The sequence below is a fragment of the Lygodium microphyllum genome, chromosome 20, assembly GCF_053477565.2.
Source record: "Lygodium microphyllum isolate KBCC chromosome 20, Lygodium_microphyllum_v1.1.10, whole genome shotgun sequence".
Taxonomy (NCBI): Eukaryota; Viridiplantae; Streptophyta; class Polypodiopsida; order Schizaeales; family Lygodiaceae; genus Lygodium; species Lygodium microphyllum.
In genome coordinates, this window is record NC_141154.1 from 104,441,518 (window position 1) to 104,465,445 (window position 23,928).

Here is a 23,928-nt window from a genome sequence, read left to right on the forward strand (position 1 = left end):
ACACGACCCGATGTGGCCTAGGTCCTTTTTCCCATTGTCCTCCTATCTTCCAAGCTTCCTTCCTAGTGCTTGTCTACCTTTACAATTTGCACAAGTGAGAGCCCCCGATGCTATTCTACAAAATAAATCATGGTGTGCCTTGTGCTCTTTTATGAAAGTATTGGCTTGTGATTTTTCTTGTGCACCTCTCTCCTTGATTTAGGACTTCTTTGCACTTCCTGTGTTTCCGGATTTTCCTTGGTGCGCCTTCATCCTCCGTTTCACTTTTGCCTTGGCCTTGTGTTCTGCTTTAGATTTTCCAAACTTTCCACCTTGGCCTATGGCTACCAAAGGCAAATTGTAGAGTGATATCACCAATGCCAACAATAATAAGAGACCAATCATCACCTAAGGCCACAATACCAGATACATTGCTATAGGTATGAAACCACTCACGATAGGGGGTCACATGAAAAGACACACCCAAATCCAAGAGCCAATATTGTGCATGAATAGAGTGAGCCTCGATCAGTTGATAGGCATCACATGAAGAGGTTGCTAATATGTAGTTACCATCGGATTCCTCAGGCTGCATGACATTTATCTCCTCAATCTTTACATTGGACTTTGCATGTATAATCCTATGATCATTGGATTTCTCTTGCACTTTTTCTTTACCCTTTTCTTTGCACTTGTCATCGCGTATCTTATGGCACTGTGGCAGTATGTGTCCTGCTTTTCCACAATAATGGCATGTAAGATCAAACTTATGTCCACGGGGTTGCTACATCCATGTGACTTAGATCGGGACTTCTGAGAGTCCTTCCCATGATGATCATTATCTTTCTTGCCACTTTTTCTAGCTATAATAGATAAAGAATGTGAACTACGAGAAGCATAATTGTTTTTCATGTTAATTTCTTCATTCAAAAGAGCACTCTCTACATCTTGCAAGTTTGTTGGTATAGATCGCAGTGAGAAATACATCCCAAGACTCAGGTAAAGTGCCAAGCAGAAACAAAGGATGTAGATTATCTTGAAACTCAATACCTTGTTGAAGCAGATTCTTCATGATAGAATGAAACTGGCTAAAGTGAGAAGACAATGGGATCCCCTCCTTCACGTGGAGATCCATCAATAGTTTAAACTAATACATCTGTGAAGTAGGGCTCTGCTTTGCATAAAGTTCTTGAATCTTTTCCCATAGATTCCATGAACTCTAATCTTCATCTTCAACAACAACATTATTATGGACCTCTTTAGAGAGTGATAAAATGATAGTGGACTTGCATATAGTGCATCTAAATCAGCCTAGTCATCATCATCATATTCTCAGGTTTAATACCTTTATTTCTTAATAGCTTAATATGCAATTTCTGTACCAAAACTTGCCATATTTAAGATTTCCAGTAGCCATAGTTGGTGCCATCCAACTTGGCAATGTTAAAAAAAGCTGTATCTTTGAGATGACTAGCTATAATGAGTCAAACAGAGGCAGACTATGCAAAAAATAGCTTGCTGTAGTTAGCAGTAAACATGCCAAAACCACTACCAAAACAAGTTGAAAATTAAGAGAAACTGCTAGAATGACCAACTATCCACCAAATAGTACCAAAAGTACATCAAAAGGACATGATTAAGCTAAGTAAATACATCACAGTCCGCATAAAACAACTTGCTATAATAAATGACAGGATTGAGTAAATGAGAGCAAACAATGAGCTAATAGAGATCCAATGGTCGGACTAGGAATCTGCACTTGAGGTTGTGCCTGGGTATTAAGATTCTTTACGTTAATTACTTGCTAAACATTTCTCACATCGTGTTTTTTCCATGTGAACCCTTCCTAATTTCCCCCAAACGGAGCTTTGATGTGCCAGTCCTGTGAATTCCTTTTTTTTGAGTCCAATCCGACATCAAGTGGGCATAACATAGGCACTATGATAGCCAATGAACATGAGACAACACCCAAATGTGTCAAGAGAGTCTGTCAATACAAATGATACATCCTCTGAGTAATAAGCAAGATGCACACACCATTGGCAAGACTTGACAAAGGTCGATGTATGCTCAATGAAGACGGATCAAATCAGCTCATTAGCATGCAGACCAATATCAAGTAAGTGCCAACCAATATAGAGCTCAAACAAGGCTCAAAATACATTTTGAAACCATCCAAGACATTTGCCAACCTCCATTTGCATCCAAATAGTCATAACAAGCATATGGGAAGCACCCGAGACCAATAGGCATAACATAACCCGAGTTAAATAGCTTCAAGCCTACTCTATTACATTAGTAAATTCACTGTCAAACTAAGCATAAACAGGGAAAAATCAGCACCAAATCAATGCCATATCATATGCATAGTTTCCTATAACATATAGGCTTGATTCGGGTACCAAATGACATCAATAGCTAGTACCAAGCAAGCATAAACATCAAATGCTAATGTAGCATTGTTTGGGGCTGCATGTGGATTGTTATGACAATCTTGGATTGAAGTATATCATACCCAAATGTCAATGCCAAGCTCAAGCCTTCAATGCCATGGTTGAAGCATGCTCCTATACCTCAAATGAAACCTTTGTGTAGTGCCAATGGCCTGAAGAGGTGCTAGAGATGAAGGCCATGTTTTTGACATGCTAAGAAAATGGGGCAACCTGCTAAAATCACATTTTTGATGTTGTTGAGGGAGTTGGGCACTACTTTGATGGTTAGGGAGCTTCTATAGCACCTTCATGGTTGAGCCATGGCTACCCTATTCTTCAAACCCTATGGACTAAAATAAAGCGTGGAATGAGAGCTCCAATACCTGTAGATGAATGCCCTGAGGTTGCCCAAGAAGGCCCAATGCTTGGCCGAGAAGGATGAGACTGATTGGAAGCTCGAAAGGTGTGGCTATGGCTTCCAAGAGTGAAGACAAGAGTGTAGATATTCGAATGAATGCTGAAGGAGTGCCCAACCACATTCAAGGCCTCAAAGAGCCAAGCTCTGATACCAATTGAAAGGTGAGAAGGATCGAGCAAGAGAGAACGAAGGTGAGAGCTATGACAGATGGAGCAAGAGCAAGAAAGAGAGAGACTCCAAATATGGGAACGCCAATGGTCACAATGTGTGATTGGCCTTCCCTTTATTCAAATGTCATTGAAAGAATAAAGAATGAAGTGACAGTGATGGGTGCCTGCCACATGTAGTGTGTAGGTGTGGGTACTGTCAGTGTAGTAATACATGGGCGGCTAGGCGGAGGCACCTTTACCCCCAATAGGAGCATGATAAAATAAGAGGTGGAAATTTATGCAAGGAGATAAAGAATGTAGAAGAAGATTTGGTTGCAATGCCAAGTCTAGGAAAGAAGAGCAAAGTAAAAAAGAGAAATGGTTTGAAGATTATTGAGAGTAGACATCATATGGAGATTCACAAGGGGGAGCAGTACTAAAGTTCTTTTTGAGGGAATTGAGAGAAGTAAACATGCATTTGACTTTGAAGAGAGAGAGAGAGAGAGAGAGAGAGAGAGAGAGAGAGAGAGAGAGAGAGAGAGAGAGAGAGAGAGAGAGAGAGAGAGAGAGAGAGAGAGAGAGAGAGAGAGAGAGAGAGAGAGAGAGAGAGAGAGAGAGAGAGAGAGAGGAGGGGAGCTTTCATAAGAGAGTAAAAAAAGAAATTTGACAATGATAGTGGGATGGGAATAGACTTGGCGATGGCAAGAGATTCACATGATATCATACATTAAACCCCTACATGATAGTTTCTTTGTAAGAGTATCAAAAAGGCTACCCCAAACTGCAAGGGAAGCCATTGGAGGAGGGGGCATGATGAGGATGAGGAGTTGTTTACAAGAGTACTAGACTCTCTCTCTCTCTCTCTCTCCACACACACACACACACACACACGCATGCATGCAATGCACACAACATGTACACACATGTTGATGTGGCCTACATTGTTGGCCAAGCTTGCTAAGTATGCTTTATGGGGTTGGCATCATTGTAAAGCTCACAAGGCAGTGCGTCATTTGCTTCACATTTTTGCAAGCAAAGGGAAGAAATTGTGTTATTGCACAATTTACTCACAAAAACAATACAAGTAATTGCATGGATTGTACTCTACATGTAATGTTGTTTGTCCAATTGATTCGTCATTAAGATAAATTGAGTAGTTTCCTTACAACAAATAATTAGCACATTGTGCTAGCACATACACAATGAGGGGTCTCAAATGTAGATAAATACACCCTATATTGGCTTCTCCTTAGCTATCTCCTGCACAAAGGGATTAGAGAATAAACCTTCTCTTAGCCTCAATCTAGAGATATCCTTGACACATTCTTTGCATGCTATTTCATGTCTACATAGAACATGTTGATCATAGTGTAGAAGTCTCCAACGACCTTTGTTGCTCCATGAGTGTAGTCTGCAATAGTCAGGATCTAATAGATATGTGACACTATGCAATGGTATATGGATTGCAATCCCTCTCCTCTAAATTTTTTTTAACAGAACCTTTCTTTGAGATGTCTTAAACAATTTTCGTCAAGGCTTTGCAATGAAATCTTTAATCTCCTCAAGCGACTCTAAACTCTATTGCACAGTACACCATGCCATCCATACTTTTTCCATGTTTGCAACTCCTTCATCCATATTACATATGGAATACATGATAGGTATCATTACATGATATACATCAAATAGAGACTACCACCACTTATCTTTAATCAAACAATTGGAATGCTCAACCTCCTAGTCACACATATCCATGCATGAGAACATATATATTTCAACACCCTTGTTTCAAAGTCTAAAGATGGGTACAAAATCTTGTCTCTATAGGAAGCTTTGACATGCATGACATTCCAGCCTAGTAAGTATTTGACTTCTCTTGAAAATAAACTTGAAAACTCTTGCAATCATTAGTAATGCTAGCCAATCATGTTGTATCCTCATTTTCATACTAATATTTCAGTATTAAATCAAGCGAGTGAGTGTTGCAACCACTACAAGTAATCTTTGGATATCACTCTTCTACAAGTCTAGCTACATTTTTATAGTTCCTTGCATTATCCATAATAACTTCACGACATGATGATGCCCTATCTCTTCAATAGTCTTGCATAAAATCTTGACAATGTACATTGGACCAAACATTTGATACAATAATATATCTAATCAGGACCAACTTGTGTAGAACAACCCTTTCAACCCACTCCTTCACCTCTAAGTGGCACTTATCAAGAACATCATGCCATATTGAGTGACAAGGCGGTGGGGAAAAGCCAATTGTAAACTCCCCAATTTCCTTGCATGCATGTTTCTAGTGATCATTATCCACAATTGTCATTGCATGGTTAGAAAAAAAAGTCCTAACCAAGGCCATATGCACTTCTTCTAATTGTGTTACACGAAAAATCTCATGGAGAGGTTGCTTTGTTATTCTTGGTCTGACAACTTCTCCTATCATCATACTTGAAACTCTCCATAGTTAGAAGCATGGGGTGTTTGAGATTGAGAGGAATTTAGGTGATTGACAATGTCACTATGTGGGTCAAATATCTCAACTTCAGTATATGACACTCTTGCAATAGAAGACCTCTTACTTTCATAGTGCCCTTGAATGGCTTTGACTATTTGTTTAGCACTGCATGTTGGCATACATGAATGGACTTTTCCACACTCCTAACAAAATGGTCCCTCATGTGAGGTATACCATTGGACTTCATGATATGACAAAAACTACACTCCCAATGCATATATCCACCTAAAAGATATTTGGTGAATTGCCATTCTATCCCCAATGACTTTTTTTTATAGCTAGGACCAGACTTTGCATTAGGATGGTCAAGGGAGGAAGTATTGGTTGTCTTGGATAATTGGAGAATTGATGCCCTCATATTCTTAGATACTATAGTACACATGGAGGTATTAAGTAAGTGATAAATGATCACTAGTCTATAATGTTACTATAGCTATGGAGGATTACAACAAATCCTCTCAATAGAACAAAACAAACAAGTAATACATGAAACAATCCATGGAAAAAACAAACAAGTAAACAAATGAACTAATATAACAATTCATGGAACAATCAAATATTTAAATTCTTGATCTTGAACAAACAAATTAACTGTAATTAATATTAATAAACATACACTCACATGTGAATGCTATTTCTTATATTGTTTAGACAACTATATACAATTCACAAACACTTTTCGTTTTGATAACAAAGTGAAAATTTATAATAATTTTTTGTGTACTTTTAATAAATACATATTGCATGTGAGTCATGACATGAAAGAATTGTGAAAAAGATAAGTAAACATGCAATAACAATGTGAACATGGATAGCTTTTGTATCTTAAGAATATGCACAAAACACAAGTAAACATGCAATAATAGTCTGAACATTCATAGCTTTTATACCACATGAACATTTATAGACATAGGTGTATATATTGTGTGCATATATTTATATTTTCATATTCCATAATTAATAATAATAATTTTTTATAGACCCAACAATAAGCATGACATTAAAGCATATGTTTAAACTAATGACAACAAAAGCGAATGAACTAATTTTGCTTAGTTAGGGACAACATAGTACAAATAGCATCAAACAAAATCCATACCATCAATTGCCATTGCCCAAACTAGAACATTAGCTCATTTAAGAAATTCACACATGTTCGATTGTTGCTATCTAACTCAATGCTTCGTATTTAGGATACTTGCGGCCCATGAGAGGACCAAGTACCTAAGATATAAAGCACTTTGTGATTACATCAATGTTTCTTCAAAAAGAAGAACCAAGACTAGGAAACAATCAGTGATTACCTCTTCCTTTCACTAGAACAAGTAACCCAATGTTATTTGCATATACTTTTGTTTCTTATATTTAAGTATCTCTATGCCAAAAATGAGACTTGTTTCATCAAAAGATTCTCAGAACCATTATCAATGCACAATGTAAACTTAGGGTTGTCCCATGAGAGAGCTCTTCACCCTAAAAGGATGCATTGCTTGGGAGACTCACTAAAAATTGAAAAAGTGAGGAATGTGCTTGGGGTCCTCTATATATACTAGATTTTTAAGGGTTTTAAGTTTGTTGGATTTTAAACCCTATATGCTGATAGAATTAACATGTCTACCAAAAAAATCTGGCTCACCCTCCGGGATACATAAAACCCTCCAATTGATCAACATAGAAAGTTTCACTTGGTTAACATTACTTTTAATGTTATTAATGTACAATCATAAAGTTAGAGACATGTTATTATTACAAGATTGCAAAAACATAGTAATGTTATTGCGATCCCTAACCATGGCTAGATTACTCCTTCAAGCAACAATGCTGCTAGCCTATTGCCTTGAGGTATTGAAGGACATGAATGCAAGCATATTCACTGATTACAATCACCCCTTCCTTCTAACAATATTACTTTTGGCAAGGCTAACCCTCAAGAGATACATGATGAGATGAGTAGGGCCTACTTTGAAAATTCTTTGAAGCCACTCTCTCTAAAAACATAAAAGAGGAGGAAAAAGGGAAATAAAAAAAGTTTTTTAAAAAATGGCACATATAAACCCATTTTCATATCACCTAGGGGTCCTCAAGTTGGACATGTTCTATGGCCTTAATTGGCAAGCTCCATTCCTAACCCTCTAGGCCTTTCCCAACTACATAATCTTAGGGTCCATCAAGGTAGGATATCCTAAGGTCTCTTGGTAGGCTTGTCACCCTAAGCGATGTATTGCACCTTATTTTTCACTAACTAAGCCATCAAGTGTGGGATAACAGTCTAAGCTTGCTTGGAGTTCATGACCCATCTTTCAGTTGCACTTTCATGAGCACACATTGTGAGTGATGTATTACACTATACTTTTCAACCCACATCAACCCATCTCTTAGTTGTATTCTCATGAGCACAAAACCTCATAGCACAATAAGGTAGCCATACCCCCTAGGGCATGCACAACTTTTTGATTGTAGGCTCATAATGTGGAGATGATAGCAGATATCAATGATATTATTGGCCCTTACTTTCTACCTCCCCTCATTTATGAGATACACTAGGATAAGTAGCCCTCATACCCTCTACCACAATGATAAGCCAAGACCTGCATTAGCTCCCTTCTTGACTCCCATTAGCATCCTCTTCATTACTCATCAACATTGGCCCACATAATTCTACCTACTAAGTCTCAAAGTGTGGTGAGACTGGCACTCACCTAGGAGGGGTGTAATGTTAACCTATTCTTAGAAAAAGTTAAAAAAAAAAACTCTAGAAGTCAAAACTTCTATATCTCTGATCCCTGGTGGATACAACCTTTTGATAAAAACCCCTCCGACATTGGAGAACCTGATGTGAAAGGATGTTAGAAGGAAAGACAAGATGGGAGAACCTTTGAGCACAAATTCTAGTGATGTTTTGCAGCAATTAGTGCAGAATATGAATATGCTTATGCAGGTACATCAACAACAACAAGTGATGCAGACTTCTGCTCAAACAAAGACTATTGTGATGAATGCTTTGCAAGCAGTTGAGTGTGAGATGAAGTTATTCAATGCCAGGAATGTATCTGCATGTGTACATACCTATGCTCAAAAGATGTAATTCTTTGGGATGGCTCAACTTGCATGGAGCCAGTATTTTGTTCAGATTAGTGTACATAAACTGAAAGTGCGAATTATTGAATTGTATATATGGGATGCTGACTGGGTAGCTTTCAAGAAGACACTCAGGGAAGAATTTTACATTGAAGACACCAGTTTGATTACACGCAAGACTTTTCAGGAGTGGGTTTTACAACCCAATAAGGGTCTTGTGGCTACAGAATTGTTAAGAGAATTTGGAAGTCGATTTGAGCAGTTAGATCTTGCAGAACAACAAGCTCTTGCAAGTCGATTTGAGCTTGATGATTTGCTAGAGGATCAGACTACAGAGGCAGGTCTTAAAACAGAGTGGAGACATGTCAAGGAAGTTGTTATTGCACTTGTAAAAAAGCATAGAAGAAGAGAAAGATTGCAGGTCTCTAGCTTACCCACTATTACGGGAAAAATAGTTGATGTATCCAGTAAGCCACCCACTTTTGTGGCTAACCCTGTAACTATACCTGCTATTATTCCCAGTGTTAAGGAGAAAGATGTATTAGATGAATTGGTCAAAGGCATGCGGGATCTTCAGTTGAAGGCCGCAAAATTGGAGGACAAAGAACAAGAGGAAAGGGGGCAAGTAGCAGCCCCTAAACCAGGAAAAAAATATGTATGTGGTGTGATAGTTTGTAGCATGAGAGAAAGGATTGTGCTGCCTATTAGGAGGCCTTGGCCACGACAACTCATCTTTTGGAAAGATGGCAAGATCCATGCACAAGAAACGGGATCGCCTCTTGCTTTGAATTTTGGAAAGGGAGGTATGCAGAAGTTGTTGGAAGACTTGGTTGTCCAAAATGCTTATGTGGCTATACATGCTTCTACTTTTGGTGTATAGTTGGACAGAATGCCTTGCCAACTGATGGTTGGGTCCAAAGGCTACAATATGGACACATGCTTTGCATGCAACTGAAAAGAGAAAAGTTATTGATAGTGAAATATCTCATACAAGGCAAGAAATTGGTGACATAACTGATTAGAAATCACCAATAAATGCATATTTAGTAGATGCATATTTAGAAAAAGGGCAAAGCACGGATGTACTTATGGAAGAGAAACATAAAAGAGATAAAGATAATGTATGGATATCTAAGGAAGTGACAAGAAGAAGTGTGGATTTGCCTAAAGCTATAAATCAGCCACCTCCCGAGTATGTTATGGAAGAGATTGGGTAGGAGCAAAAAGAGGATAGCCACAACCAAGAGGGAAAACAACTGGGATATAAGCTACAGTTTGATATTGAGACAACCATGAATACCATGGAAGATCATGTAGTGGAAGAGTCAACCGTTGCATCTATAGATTTTTTTAATTCATCTGAAGAGGTTTATGAAGATCATATTTTACTTGATGAAGAGATTCAAAGGGAGATTGGTAACTTGTTGGATGCACATGATTTTCAGGATGATAATGTTATTGTTTATGAGACAACTCATGAACTCGAGGATATGCCTTTACAAGATGTTAAGATGTAATGCTTCACAACAGCTGGAAAATGTTTCAGATGCTTTATCAAAGGCCTTGATAGGCGACTCTAAGATGCTTCAAGATATGGACTACTTCACTATTTTCAGTGATGGTGAGAATGTGTTGAATGTAAGTGAGGCTAAGTTTATGTTGGATGTGGAGATAAAAGTTTATCAAAAGAAACTTCCCATGCGATGGACTTTGAAAGAGCATGCATATTGCTGTGTATTTGTTGATGGGTGCATTGATAGCATGTATATGGAGATTCAACAGCCTCTAGTATGTGATATGCACCCAAGGCCTTATGACCATAGAGGGGGTACTAGGTATGGCTCAAGAGTTATGCAGATGCTAAGTATTTTGATCTATGATCTAGGGGAATTCTTTCTTATATGCATGATAAGTGGAAAGTTGACATTATGGGTGTTTGATCCAGGTGGTGCATCAGTGGCACATACCGGAGGATGTGCAAGTTTAGAGGGGGTGGGTGTTATGCCACTATGTGGACATAGTGTGAAAAACTTTAAGAGTGCATCATCATTTGGATTTCTTATTTATCTAGAGAGTTAATGTGATTTGAGTCATTAGTGCTAGCGTCTATGGCATGGATGGTTCAAAAACACTAGATTTTTGGATAATTTTAGCTTATTTTTTATATTATTTATTGTAAATATCCTAAAAAGCTAGAAAAACTTCTAGAAGAGGGTGGCATGTAAAAAGCAAGTTACTTTTTCAGCCAATTTTGGGATTTTTCATGAAAAATAAAGATGGGTGAAATCGCGTGTGTCGCGATCGCAATCGAAAGGCAGCAAACAACACTTTGAACTAGAAGAAGAAGAAGGAGAGAGCTGGGAGGTTCTGGATCAGGTGTCTTGGGGTTTTACCCCCCTTTCAGAGCCAACGAAGCCATGAAATTTGGGTTCTGAGTAGCAGAGAGGAAGCTCTTGTTTGATCCACGTTTTTGGTCTATGAGGGAGCTCTAGGATATCTAATGCTTGGAGATTGCTTATGAGTAGTGCCAAACAAGGAATTTCAGGTTCTATCAATACATATTGATTTGATTCATTGTGTTTTGTCTTTATCGTGTTTACCTCTTGTATATTGTTTTTCTTCTCTTTCATCTCCTATCTCTACTTCCTTCTATCTCGGATCCTCGATGGATACGACCTTTCAAAAAAAAACCCTTCGACAGTGCATGGTCCAAGCATGTAGTACCCTATCGAGTACATGAATACATACCTAGATGTCCACAATCTCTTAAAGTACATCAATGGCATAGAAACATTTTGCAAACAACTAGGTCATTTCTATGCAAATCTTACCCCCACCTACTTTAAGCACCTCACTCCTTGTTAGGCGAAGAAATATGAAATTGATCAACATGGCACTGAATACCTCTCTTGGGCAACCATCTATGTTTGTTACTCAATGAAGGTGAAGACCCCCTACAGTCATAGTGATTGCTAAAGAGCATGTGGGAGGATTACCGAAAGATGTCCTTGACCCAAAGCCTTCATCAATGGACAATGCTAGAGAGGAAACAAAGGATGTAGAAGAGATAAAAGCTCTAAATCTTATGGTCAATAGAGCCATAGTTGTTGTGAACAACACCATGAGGAGTGGCTCAAGTGAGCAGGACACACTAGCTACTACCATTGATGCAAATTGTTGCATAGATAGCATGAGCGGAGTCTTCATCAATGACAAAGCATGTGGAGAAATGTTTTGAAGTGATGGAGGATGAGGTGTTGTAAATCTTGGCAATTGCCAATGAATTCACCCTCATGTCTAATGATCTGCCTATAGAGTACATCAATCCAAATCTTGAAGATGTAGAGAGGGTGCATAACTCTTGGAGATGCCATTGAATTGGTGGAGCATGCCATAGTTGACAACCAAGAATTTGAAGTAGTGCAAGCTTGCTTGGTGGCAGAACATGTTCCCTTAGAAGAGTAGCACACCCCCTAAATTGACAAGTCTAAGTCAAGTATAGACTTAACTAAACCCTTGGAGGTTACTACCAATGCTAAGTAGAAAGTAAGTGTATCAATATTCCATCTAACATTTTGTTTCACTATGCATACTATTTTGAGCTAAGTTTATATTAATGTAGGCTGTGCTTGGCATCAATGACTTTAGAAGTTGCCAGAAGGATCGGGTGTTTGGAAAGGATGCCTTGATAGGGTGCTACATTGGCCGAATCCCCACTAGTGACTTAGACATTTTCCATGCTATAGACAGGTGAGCTCAACTCTCTATCTTGAAGGCCTTGTCAAATGTGATATGTGCTTCCACCATCACCCTAAATGTGTATAAGATAATTCTTGCTAAGAAGGAGTTGGTGAAGCATGTATTTGGCGTATGCCTACATAGAAGGGTACTACAAGCCATGGGCATTGGAAAAGCTATGGGGGCTAGCTAGGTATCGATTCAAGAGAGTATCAAGGTTGGTTTGTTGTGTTAGGGGCCAAGAAGAGACACAAGTAGGTCCACGAGAAAATCAAGCACCTAAAAATGGCCTAAAACTTACATTGAGCCGTGGGTTTCAAGTAAAGTCTTGTTAAAAAAAGCCCCTTATACTCTCCACTATAATACAAAGATATTTTTCTTACAATCTATCTATTTTTTGTGTTCAACTATCATAATATCGAATTCTTTTACGAATCAATGTTACATGGTACATGTATTAATATTTTCAAAGTATGAAAGATGAAAAAATATGATCAAAATTTTGTAGTGGAAAAAACTCTTATTGTGCCATCCTACCCATTCATGCACCATAGTATCTAGGGTATCTTGAGAAGCTAATTTGACATTTTTTTTTCATTTTTTTGGATTTATGACAAAACTAAGCGATCTCACTTGTTAAACAATAATTTTTTTTCACTACAAATTTTAATAAGTTTTGCTTATACTTCATCGATTGGATGACGTATGCTAAGTTCTTGTTCAACAAAGGAAAAAGGCTAAGTGACCGGCCACCTTAATAAATGAGTGCTTATTCTACTTAATCATTGAGTTTTCAATTGACATTGCAAATTTAATAATTACACCATCATACAAAAATACAGTATGAGATACTCAAGGTAGAATAAAAAGGAATGGTTTTTCATAACATATTGAAGTTTACAGAGCATATTGCGTTGCATTGTGTATTACAAAAAATCGAGGCCCTTGGCATCGTAATCTCTTTGCCCTCTTATCCTTCTAGCTAATTGCATGTTTCTCTACATGATGCTCACCTATTTGCCATGAATTGCACATAGATGTGCATTCTCAAAAAGGGCAACGAGATATGCTTCTTTGACTTCCTAGATAGCCTTTAGTGCAAGCCCTTGCATGCAGAATCAATTTTCGTTTGGCTAAAATTGGGGATCTCTTTGCCTTGCCACGGAGGACATGTGAATACTTGCTCTTGCCCTTGGCTTGGTAGTGGATGTTATCGCACAATTTACTTGGTGTGAGCCATGAGGTGGATTAGAAGAGGAGAAGAGAAGACAACAATAGAAAGTATGAAGTAAAAAATAAACTAAAGGAGCTCTATTTATACAAAACCTAGTATTAGGATTTAAGAGGGGTTCACACACGATTTTATATATGTGTCCATTTTGACCATTCTCTTGGCCTTGTCATGCATTATGTTGCATGTATATTCACTACAGATGTGTTTCATCATCTTTCCTTATTACATGCAACATAGTAGAGATGTTTAATTAGTAAACATTTCTACAAGTTAGCTTTTCTTGAGATGATCACCTCCATGGAACTCCATTGAATGTATTCTTGTAATACGCACCATGGGCCCGATAATGAGCTTTGATTACTATATGAACTTCAACTTGAGTGAAACAAGTTGATGAAAGTTGTAGCATTATACACACTAAGTTATCAAAAGAATGCCACAAGCATTCTTAATACTAGGGTCTCTTTCTAAATTTGTACTGCATTTGCATAAATCTTTCTATAGCTCTTACTTTAACTTCGATGACTTGCTCATTGTATTGCTCAATTGCCTTTGTCCCACTCATTGATATTTTTTGGTGCTATGTTATAAGTTAGACCTGACATTTTCTATTCCTTTTTAATATTAACCTTGCATCCATGTACACCTAATGAATTTAATAACTCCTCGACTTTCTCAATAGCCACTTCAGATCTAGAGGGAGGTTCATTGTATATGCATAATTGACATGCAACTTCAACAACTTGTCAAATATATGCAAGGGGCAATGTAAAGTGCAAAAATGGATATGCTCAATGTTAATTGGAAATCTAGCAATATAACCTATTTAGTGGCACATTTCTATTGCTCCCTTCCATGGCCCCAAAAGAAGTTTTTGTTTTCATGCAAAATGGACAATGTAATTATGTTGATGCCTTAGTGCCACCATTAGATATATACTTTAGAGTTGTGAGATCACTGCTTAAGTCCCAATTAACATTGAATTTCCTCACTCCTTCCACGTAGAGCTTCTACAATGTATTTACTTGGGAATTATATTCAAATATGAGTTTCTTGGAAGATCCAAGAGAGAACGTTATGGACCCCTTAGGTACTTTAGCTACTGCTAGTAGCCACCAAATTTTCTTTTCTAATTGCATACTAATTAATCAATGCATAGGCCATGGTGTAATTAATCAATGTAAAACCCCCTTCTCCAACTTGCATCTCTTTATGATTTGCGATTCGTCAAGCTTGATAAAACAAACTCCAAGGTTGAAACAACACTTGATAAATATAGTTGCCATAAACTAAGTAGAAATAAGTGTACTATATTGAATCCATAATATTATATTAGTACAAGTATATACCTTCCAAACATTTCACCTTGTAAGAAATGAGCCATGGCACATTGCAACTTGACCATGTTAATATAAATATTATTGAAGTTATCATAGTCATAAGAAATCTTTCCAGCTTTAGTTCCCTCCACTTCCATTTTGTCAGTGATAGAAAAATATTCTCCTACTAAATTAGCAATGGGTATATTTTGTACTTATCTTATAGCTCTAAGTTGAAATATATGAGGAAAAATCACGAGCTAATGCATTTGCTAATATAATGCATATGGCCTCATAGCCTTGTCGACTAGCCCTTGCTATATCACATGCTATTTGAACTTTTTCCATAGATAAACTATCAAAAATATACATAAGAACCTTAGTTAAAGTAGTAAGGTGGAGGGCTTGATGTTGAGGATGTCTCAAAATTCTAATTAGATGCTCGCGCTTTAAGAACACCTTTAGAAGCACCATTTGCTAAACCTCACCTTGCCCTCTAGCATCATTGAAAAAGTTCTGTTTAAAAAGAGACATTTTTAGAGAATATACTAAATTTAGATGGTTTTTTAGTAGAAAATGATGATGAACCTTAATGCTTGCACACATCTTTTTTGTGCTCCACCATTCAAGGATAGTGATACCATTGGTAGTAATCGATGTTTCCTTTCCTTATAAGCCATGGGAGTTTGCTTGCACCTTTGCAACTTTGCAACTTTGCTATGCAATATAGTTAGCCTTCTCCATTTGCTCCAATAGTGATTTGCATTCTCCACCTCCAAGGTTGAATTTCTTTACATGTCATTTGCAATATATTTTCCCTTGTCTTTACACTGCTTCAATTATTCTTCAAGCTTTTGCACTTTGATTTCTTGATCTTATAGGGCTTTTTGCAATACATTTAAAGAATCTTGGGATTGTAACAAAGATTGATGAGTCCTATATAACATTGATTGATAATATTGATGGATATGAATATTTTCACCTTAGTGTTTGTAATAGCTTAGCAGACCATTCACCATTCCCAACAAAGGTAAGCAACAAAGAATGAAATTGAAAGGTGGATATAGCCTTTTGCTAGGGTCATTAGGATACAAGGAACCATCTATCTAAAGATCAATCATTTTCTTTTTCTCTAAATGATACTGGAAAACAATTATTGCATCTAGGCCGCCACACTTACTATAATGAGACTTCATAATAGAGCAATACTCTCCATCTAGAAGAACATGTGAAAAATCCACATTCCTCTTATGATTGCTTATGTCCCTAAGTGGTTCCACTAGGAAATCCAAGGCAGGAGAGCAAATGCAATAGATTGAGTTTTCAATATAATATTGATTTAGAAGGGTTAGAGGCAAAAGAGAGAATGAGAAATGCTTAGATACATATATAATATGGTTATGCACCATTAGAGATGGAAAAGATCATGTTTTGAGAGGGGAGAAAAAAAGTCAATTTTGGGGTCATAATTAGTCTACCCTATTAATGTGGCACTTAAGAGGAGTAGTGGAGCATAAAGTAGATATGTATCTACCTCTATAGGGTCCTAGGTACCAGATGTGTAGGTAATAAAAAATATAAACTAATTTGGAAGGCATTTAATGTAAAAAAGTGTATAGAAAGTGAGTATTACAACTTGCAATATGATTGGGTACCTTTTGAAAAAAAGAAACCTACTTTTTGTGAAAATTTAGAAAAAGTCATTTTTTGGGGCAAAAAGAAAAATCCGAGTTCTTAATGTGGCACTTTTAGAAGAGTGGTGGTGATTGGGTACCTTTTGAGAAAACGAAACCCATTATTGTGAAAATTTAAAAAAATTCATTTTTGGGGCAAAAATAAATTCGAGTTGCTATTGTGGCACTTTTGGAAGAGTGTTGGTTCCATCTTAGAGAATGAAAAAGGCTAGAAAGAGAGAATCCCCCTGCCCAACCCCACCCCCCCCCCCCCCCCCCCCCCCCCCCCAGGGTCCACCACAAAAAGTAGGTGGAGCTTGGGGATGTAGAGGGGCCAAGGGACAAAAAGACATACAATGATGACCATTGAAGAGATTGAAGAGGGACTAATCCAAGATTAAAGATTACTAATCAATCTCTTATGATGTCCTTTTTGAGTCCATATTTCCCATAATGTCAGGTGTTCGAAGCTTGAAAAAGCTATGCCACACAACTTAGTTGGAAAAGTGAAGAAAATTCAGTATTCTTCTAATCTTCAATGTAGTGTTAAATTTATATTATATGTTTGAGACTAAAATATTAATTATTACAAGGGCTTTCAATAATCCACAAACATTGAAAGAAATGAGAATAGTGCCCTTTAAGATTGTGAAGGCCCCCAACAAAGATGCATGGGTAGAGGATGAAGATAGCAATGATTTGCTTAGTTAGAAATGAGATGTATCTTAGGATGCTAGCTAGCCTATTTGAGGATTCTTGGCTTCAAGCCACTAAAGATACTAGAAGATTATCTCGTATCAAGGCTTCTATGATTATCAGTAAGATGACTTTAGTCTCTATCATAATATCTGCCCCCCCCAACACACACCCTTGAGCTTGTAACACCGATTATAGTGGGTCATCATTCACCTACCTACAGCCATCTCATGCATTGCCACTGCCTTGGGATGATCCTCTAACCTCCTAGCCGAAGCTCCAGTGGCATAAATCTAGTATGATGACTCAACAAATCCTCTCAAAGCAATTCTCTTATTAGCTTTCTTATACAAACCTCTGAACGTGATGATGTGTTTAGTAGCTACGAATTCACCCCTAAAGATGCTTGCTTCAACTAAGTTTGGAGCCTCAATTGATGCTAAGAAAGCCCCCTACATTTGACATGACCAACTACTCCCATGGCCCCATATGAGTGACCTTTATCTTTTGTTCCTTGCTCAGGAAGACCCAAAAGACGGGGGGGGGGGGGGGGGGGGGGTGGGACAGTCTTAACAAGAAAGGGATCGAAATGTGGGGGGACACTTGGGATTATTCAACAAAAATTTGATCCTAGATCAAGTCGTAATTTCCAACTTGAATAAGGGATTGGGTATTGATTTGAATGCTAACCAATTGTCACACACATATTGCATCGAGTTTGGAATGACTTCCTTCCTTCGAGATCTCCTCCCTTATGTCTCACTCTTCACAAGAGTATTTGGATTAATGAGAAGGCCATGCAAATAGGCATGGGTGATGGAGTATGCTCTGTGTATAATAGGGCCCCTAAATCTATTGGCATCTCTTTTTGACTTGCTAAACCCAACCATAAAGTCCTTTAGATCTTGCATAAAGCTTTAGCTCAAGCCTTTATCCCTCCCACTCACTTGGAAAAACTTGTTGTTATGGGAAGCTAATGGCATCTCCCCCCTTCTCTGGAACATTTTGAGAGGTCATTTTCTTTGGAATACTTGGCTTAAAAGACATTCTACTATGTTCTAGGGGGGAACTTCAACGAGTTTTATGGATTGAGGTATGATTTATGGTTACAAATGGCTAAAATTAAGAATACTGTCATTTTATGAAGAAAATAGAAGAATCACTTGGAGTTTCAAGGTAAAGTTGAACCAATGAAGAAATTGAAGATGTCATCAAGTCCTCACAAAAAATAGCTAAGAAGCACCCTAGTCTCCAAGACTACTTTAGATGCATCTTCTGGTAGAAGGAAGCCTCTAAATGTTTTGTTGGATACCACGTGGCTAAGAAAGCCCATTATTCAGAACAAGAATGTGATCACAAAGGCTAAATCTCTAAGTTGGGCCACTCCCACTAGGCTGTAAATACTTCTAACTTGGGCTACTCCCACTATGCTATAAATATCTTTGGTTATTAACATATTCCAATATATGTTTGCTTAAAGAGCAAACCTTCCCTACCTCAATTCTTAACTTTAAATCTAGTGTTAACCCCACAATGGTATGTAAGAACAATAGATTATTTATTGTTGCAAAGTGCATCTTAATGGTGATTATAAAATCCATACCTCATGTTTTGCCAAGGGGTTTTCTTGTCTTACCCCCATTGAACCTGATCTCCATATTATTCACTAATTTAAATCTCATTTGTGAACAAATGTCTCTTAGTGAAAGCCATTCCCATCCACTCTATCTCGGTTAGCACATCATAACCATCACGTATTTTAATGGAACTCCTTTTCCATATAACTTGAATGGGTCTCATGCCTTTCATCATGGCACTAAAGTGATTGCAATCCACAAAGCAAGTTTGTCAAGCCTCTCAAGGCAAAGCTACTCTTGATATATTGACAAAGTTTGGACAAACTCAATGGGATGAGGCATTGCATAGCGAAATATTGGCCCTTTAACATCATCCCCACAACTCAAGAAAAGCGACAATACATTAAGGTTGATCCTTGCAAGCAAATCCTTGGTCACATCCATTAGGTAATGACATGTACCACACGACCACTTGTGCAAAGAGGTTTCTTTATTACAAAATCATATTGCAATTTACAATCACTTTGGCAAACACATTGTATTTATAAGTTTTGTCATAATTTCATTTACATGGCATGGCAGTCATTTTGTGCTCGCCATTTATTACTGGGTGTGACAGCTCAAGGGGAAGTTTCAAGTAATGAGTGTGGTCTCATCTTTTGTTTAGATATGTTACAAACTGGATGTTGTAAGTTGTATTTGCTCTGCTGACTTGTGGTTTTCAAAAACACTGGAACTGACAATGTGGGGACTTCCTAAAGTCAATCATACAACTTCCAAATGGGGAAGTGAATGTGCTGCTGCTGCAAGCTTACTAGTCTAGCTGAGAATAGGTTTGCCTATCTAGGGTATGGGAAGAGGTTCCAAGGTAAGAGGCAGGACAAGAGGATTAAAAAAACCATGTCCTGACTTTTTTAGCAGCCTTTCAGGAGACTGTCAGTTGGGGGTATCCTATATGCCCTAAGCTGATATGGCTGATGTGGCTGTCTTATTGGAATCTGCACTAGCATGTGGTCGTGTAGTAGAACGCATTTGTGTGCCACCTACACATACACATTGTTAATGACCATATATACTGGATTCATGCATTCGCATGCAAATGCAAACTCTGAAGAGATTACTTCTGCCTGTATGATGCATAGCATCAGCAAATCACCCAAATCCCAGACACAGGCAAAATTGCTGATATTGTTGATGTTGATTCTCCACCCTGGTTGAGGCATCGATCCGTGCGTCGCTTGCCTTATCTGCACTCTTCTTGCAAGGTGCTGCTGCAGCAGTTTCTTTGCCAAGCGTCCACCATAGTCCAAATACTCTCCATATCCACACTGGGTGCTGACATAAAAGAACATGAGGAAGGCTCCCACCCCAAGTCTTGAACATCCTCTGGAAAACTGCGGAGTCTAGTGTCCCCTTCCTCAGATGACGGTGATTCAATAGATCCGAAATCATCAGTCATTGATGATGCATCGGTGGGTTTGATGGCACTAAGCATTGGATTGATGGTCCAATCATCTGTTGTGTCTTCGCTCATCTGATCTGCATGTTTAACAGCATCCATGGCACACGGGGAATTATCGTCATGGGCTCTGCCTGCTGCCTTTCCAGCGTTCTTGAATTTGGAAGCCTTTAAAGCCTGCTCTGCCACCACAGCCTCAATCTTGGCATCCAAGCAGGCCAATACAGAGTCAGTCAACATGGACTTCGAGGGGTGGAAAAGGAGGGAGGGGAAGTTGAGGCGCGCCCGGTCACCTCTGAGCTTGTAAGCGGCTCTGTCGTAGGCAGCGGCGGCTTCCTCTGCAGTGTCGAAAGTGCCGAGCCACAGGCGAGTCCTGTTCCGGGGGAGGCGGATTTCAGCGACCCATTTGCCCCAATGCCGCTGACGGACACCGCGGAAGAGCTTGAGGGGTGAGGCGCGGGAGGCATGTTTCATGAGGACAGCCTGGGGGGCGAGGCTGGTGCGGCAGCCAGAGGGCTGGGGTGTGGGGGAGAGGAAGGGGTGATGGGAGGGGAAGGGGGGGTGAATATAGTCAGGTGGAAGCATTATATTGAGTTGCTGCAGGGGTGGAGCAGAACCGATGGATGGGGTTGAGGTTATGTATGAGGCTGAGGGGATGATGGAAGGGGAGGAGGAGGCGTTAGAGAGGGGGGTGGTAGGCAGGGGCAGGCAAGAGGAATCAATGAGTAGAGGGGAATTGAGGGAGGGAGAGCTGTCAGAGGAGCTGTAATGGGAAGCCAAGTCTGTTGAGAGGGCATGTTTGGGGACAAAATCAAGCATGGAGCAGGGTAATCCGAACTGAGTCATTGGTACAGCCGCCGGGTTTGGGGGGGCTGGGGTGAGAGAGAGAGAGAGAGAGAGAGAGAGAGAGAGAGGGGGAGAGAGAGTGTGTGTGTGTGAGGGCGAGAGAGGCTTTGCTTTGTACAGTCGATTCGAGCTTCCTCTGTCCTGCGAGACGCTCCTTATGAAGTCGAGCCGCACAGCGTACTTGGCCCCCTGTCCGAACTTTGACTTTTCATCCGGATTAGCGCTGCCTCGGCCTCACCCACTCACTTACCGACACCTGTCCCTTCCGGCCACTCATATCGCGCAACGTGTTGCAATTTCCGCGGCCAGCCACAAATTTTTCGCCTGCACACGTGTCTCGTCCGCCGCAAAGCATCCCGTCTGGGCCCCACACCAAATGCATTTGCCCAATAAGCGTCCAGATCTGAATTTAAGATTATTGAAAGAATAATATACTATTTTGTGATTGTGATATTTTTCATATGCTTGGCCAATAACTCTTTGTGCCTTGATTGTTTAAACTTTAGTGGCTCCTACCCATAAGTGCTTGTGAGAAGGGAGAGACAACATTGTCCTTTTGTATGTGCTCTGAGGGCCATCCATGTCTACCTATCCTAGCTACTAGTTAGAGAGCCCCTCCACCCGAAAAAATATTTGTCCCAACCGATTTGCAAAATAGGATTTGCAGGTGTTTAGACCGGTTTTCCTTGGCTTCCTATAGGTCTTGAGATAAGATCCACACAAACAAACACCAAGAAGGGGAGGTTCTCTTGAGGAAAATTTCAGCTAGCTTCATCGAGGAATGAAACCTTTCAGTGTGCATTTTATCCCAAGGAAGCTTTAAATAAATCATGGTCTCACCATGCTTAACCTAAAAAGGTCGAGTATGGAGCTTAACTTCACATGGCACATTCTTGGAATACAAGAGAGAGAGAGAGCCTTTTCTTGCTCAACTTACACATGTGGCACAATACTTAGTAGTGAGACATCACGACTTCTATAGTTTTCAAACATAGACATACAACTTTAAAGTGTTGATTTTAGTTTAGAAGGCATTTTACATGGTATTAGTCTTTAAGATTCTTGATGGTTATTGCTATACGAGAGGGAACACTCTACCGTAAGTGATTATAGTTAGCTTATTAGGTGGCTATTGCCCTCACCCAATATGTAGTGACTATAAATATGAACAACTCATCTGCTTTCTTCCCCCTTGAAAATCAATACCTTTAAGAACAATAAACATATGTTAAGAGTGGCTAAGCACTTAGCACTAGGGGCCCTTAGTTAATTTAAATGTTTCCTCTAAAAACACATGACAATATAGCTAGAGTCTTGTAGTCAACCATTAGGAATGGATCCATGACATAAAGATAACATTATGCCAAAAGTTTTCTCTTATACTAATAAAGACCTCCTAAATTGAATGTGCGATGCAACTATCTTAAAGCATTTAACAAAGCCAACATGTTTTTGAACTGTGAGTTTAAGCACCTTTGAATTTTTCGAGTGTACTTATTTCAAATGAGACAAGAACATTTTGTTTATTGGCTATACCTTAGGTTTCCTAAAATCATATTTCAAAAATCTAGAAGGTTTTTGTATCTCTCTCAATAACCCTTTCAAAGCTCATCAAGCCAATAATAATGATTTTAAAATGCTTTCGTCATGAATATTTTGAATGAAGAAATGAAGTATAATTGTTTTTGCTACAAAACAAAACACCTCAACTTCAATATACTTGGAGATTTAGAATAGTGCTACAAACATCTTACAATTTAGTAGACATAGAAACTTGCCTTTCACACAAAGTTATCCCACTTGGCCCAAAGTGCAACTATTCTAGTCAATAAAATAAGCTAGAAGGGAATCACATGCATATGGCTCCACTCAATCTTTACGATTGAAGATTTCCTCGTACTTCCTATTATGCTTGTTGAACCTAGGTCATACGATAAGGTTCTCAAGTAAAGATGTACATGTCAAAAATGAATTAAAAACCATCCCCTTACAAATGTTTGAATCCTCTAAGGAATAACTCATGGGAATTTGCATACTTTACATGCTCTTTACAAACATAGGTGTCTTATCTTGTCAATAAATTTCATATGATATGAAATAAAGGTTTGGAGCTACTAGATTCAAAGCCAAGTCTGGGGTCCAAACCACATAAATGGTCCAAGGGGATATGTATGAGTATGAGAGATAACAATGTTGTTTTTTCATGTTGAGAAAGGGTAACACGGAAGTATCAAAAGATTCATTAAAATCAAGGCTCCATGTTATTCTTCTAATTTTTCAAACAAGGCATGTGGAAGGGATTCTCTCTGATGATCTATGATCTCATGATGGACTTGCCCATTACCTTGACTATTAGCAATTAACTTTAAGGTGACATATATTTAGAAGAGGCTATAGAATTAAGCCACTCTTTGCCCTTTATTATTTTGTTGTGTAATTTAGCTAGACTTGCTTATCTTAGACCTTTAGTAATTAGATTATCATTAAATTCAAGTGTAGCTAGCTCCCTTGGGTGCAAATATCAATCGTTTCTATGTGAACCAAGACTAGAGTATGATGATTATGTAGTAGTGCTAGTGCATATGATATTTGGATGTATGTTGACTAAGTTAGATTGATTTCTTTGTGTGCCTAGACTAGAGTGCTATTTTGGCCATAAAAGCTAGTTGGATTTATGATAATAAGTGAAATTAGAAGTAAGAATCTATGTATAATTGTGACGTACCCTATGTCAGAACCTTAGGGAGTCCTCTTTTTAGTAGTTAATTGAAACCTCATGGTTCCATGAGCCACACTATCAAGT

At 38.7% G+C, this 23,928-nt stretch overlaps 1 protein-coding gene across 1 annotated transcript; it reads right to left on the bottom strand.

Moving 5' to 3' along the window:
• Positions 1 to 19,318: 19,318 nt before the first annotated feature.
• LOC148019203 (uncharacterized) lies at positions 19,319 to 21,225 on the bottom strand. Its single transcript, XM_087701132.1, has one exon. It carries the CDS (start codon positions 21,123 to 21,125, stop codon positions 20,064 to 20,066), a length of 1,062 nt encoding a protein of 353 aa, XP_087557258.1. The 5' UTR covers positions 21,126 to 21,225; the 3' UTR covers positions 19,319 to 20,063.
• Between the last annotated feature and the right edge of the window lie 2,703 nt (positions 21,226 to 23,928).

Bases quoted from the DNA above. Each gene is read 5' to 3' on its own strand.
- LOC148019203 (XM_087701132.1), bottom strand. From the start codon at position 21,125: ATGACTCAGTTCGGATTACCCTGCTCCATGCTTGATTTTGTCCCCAAA.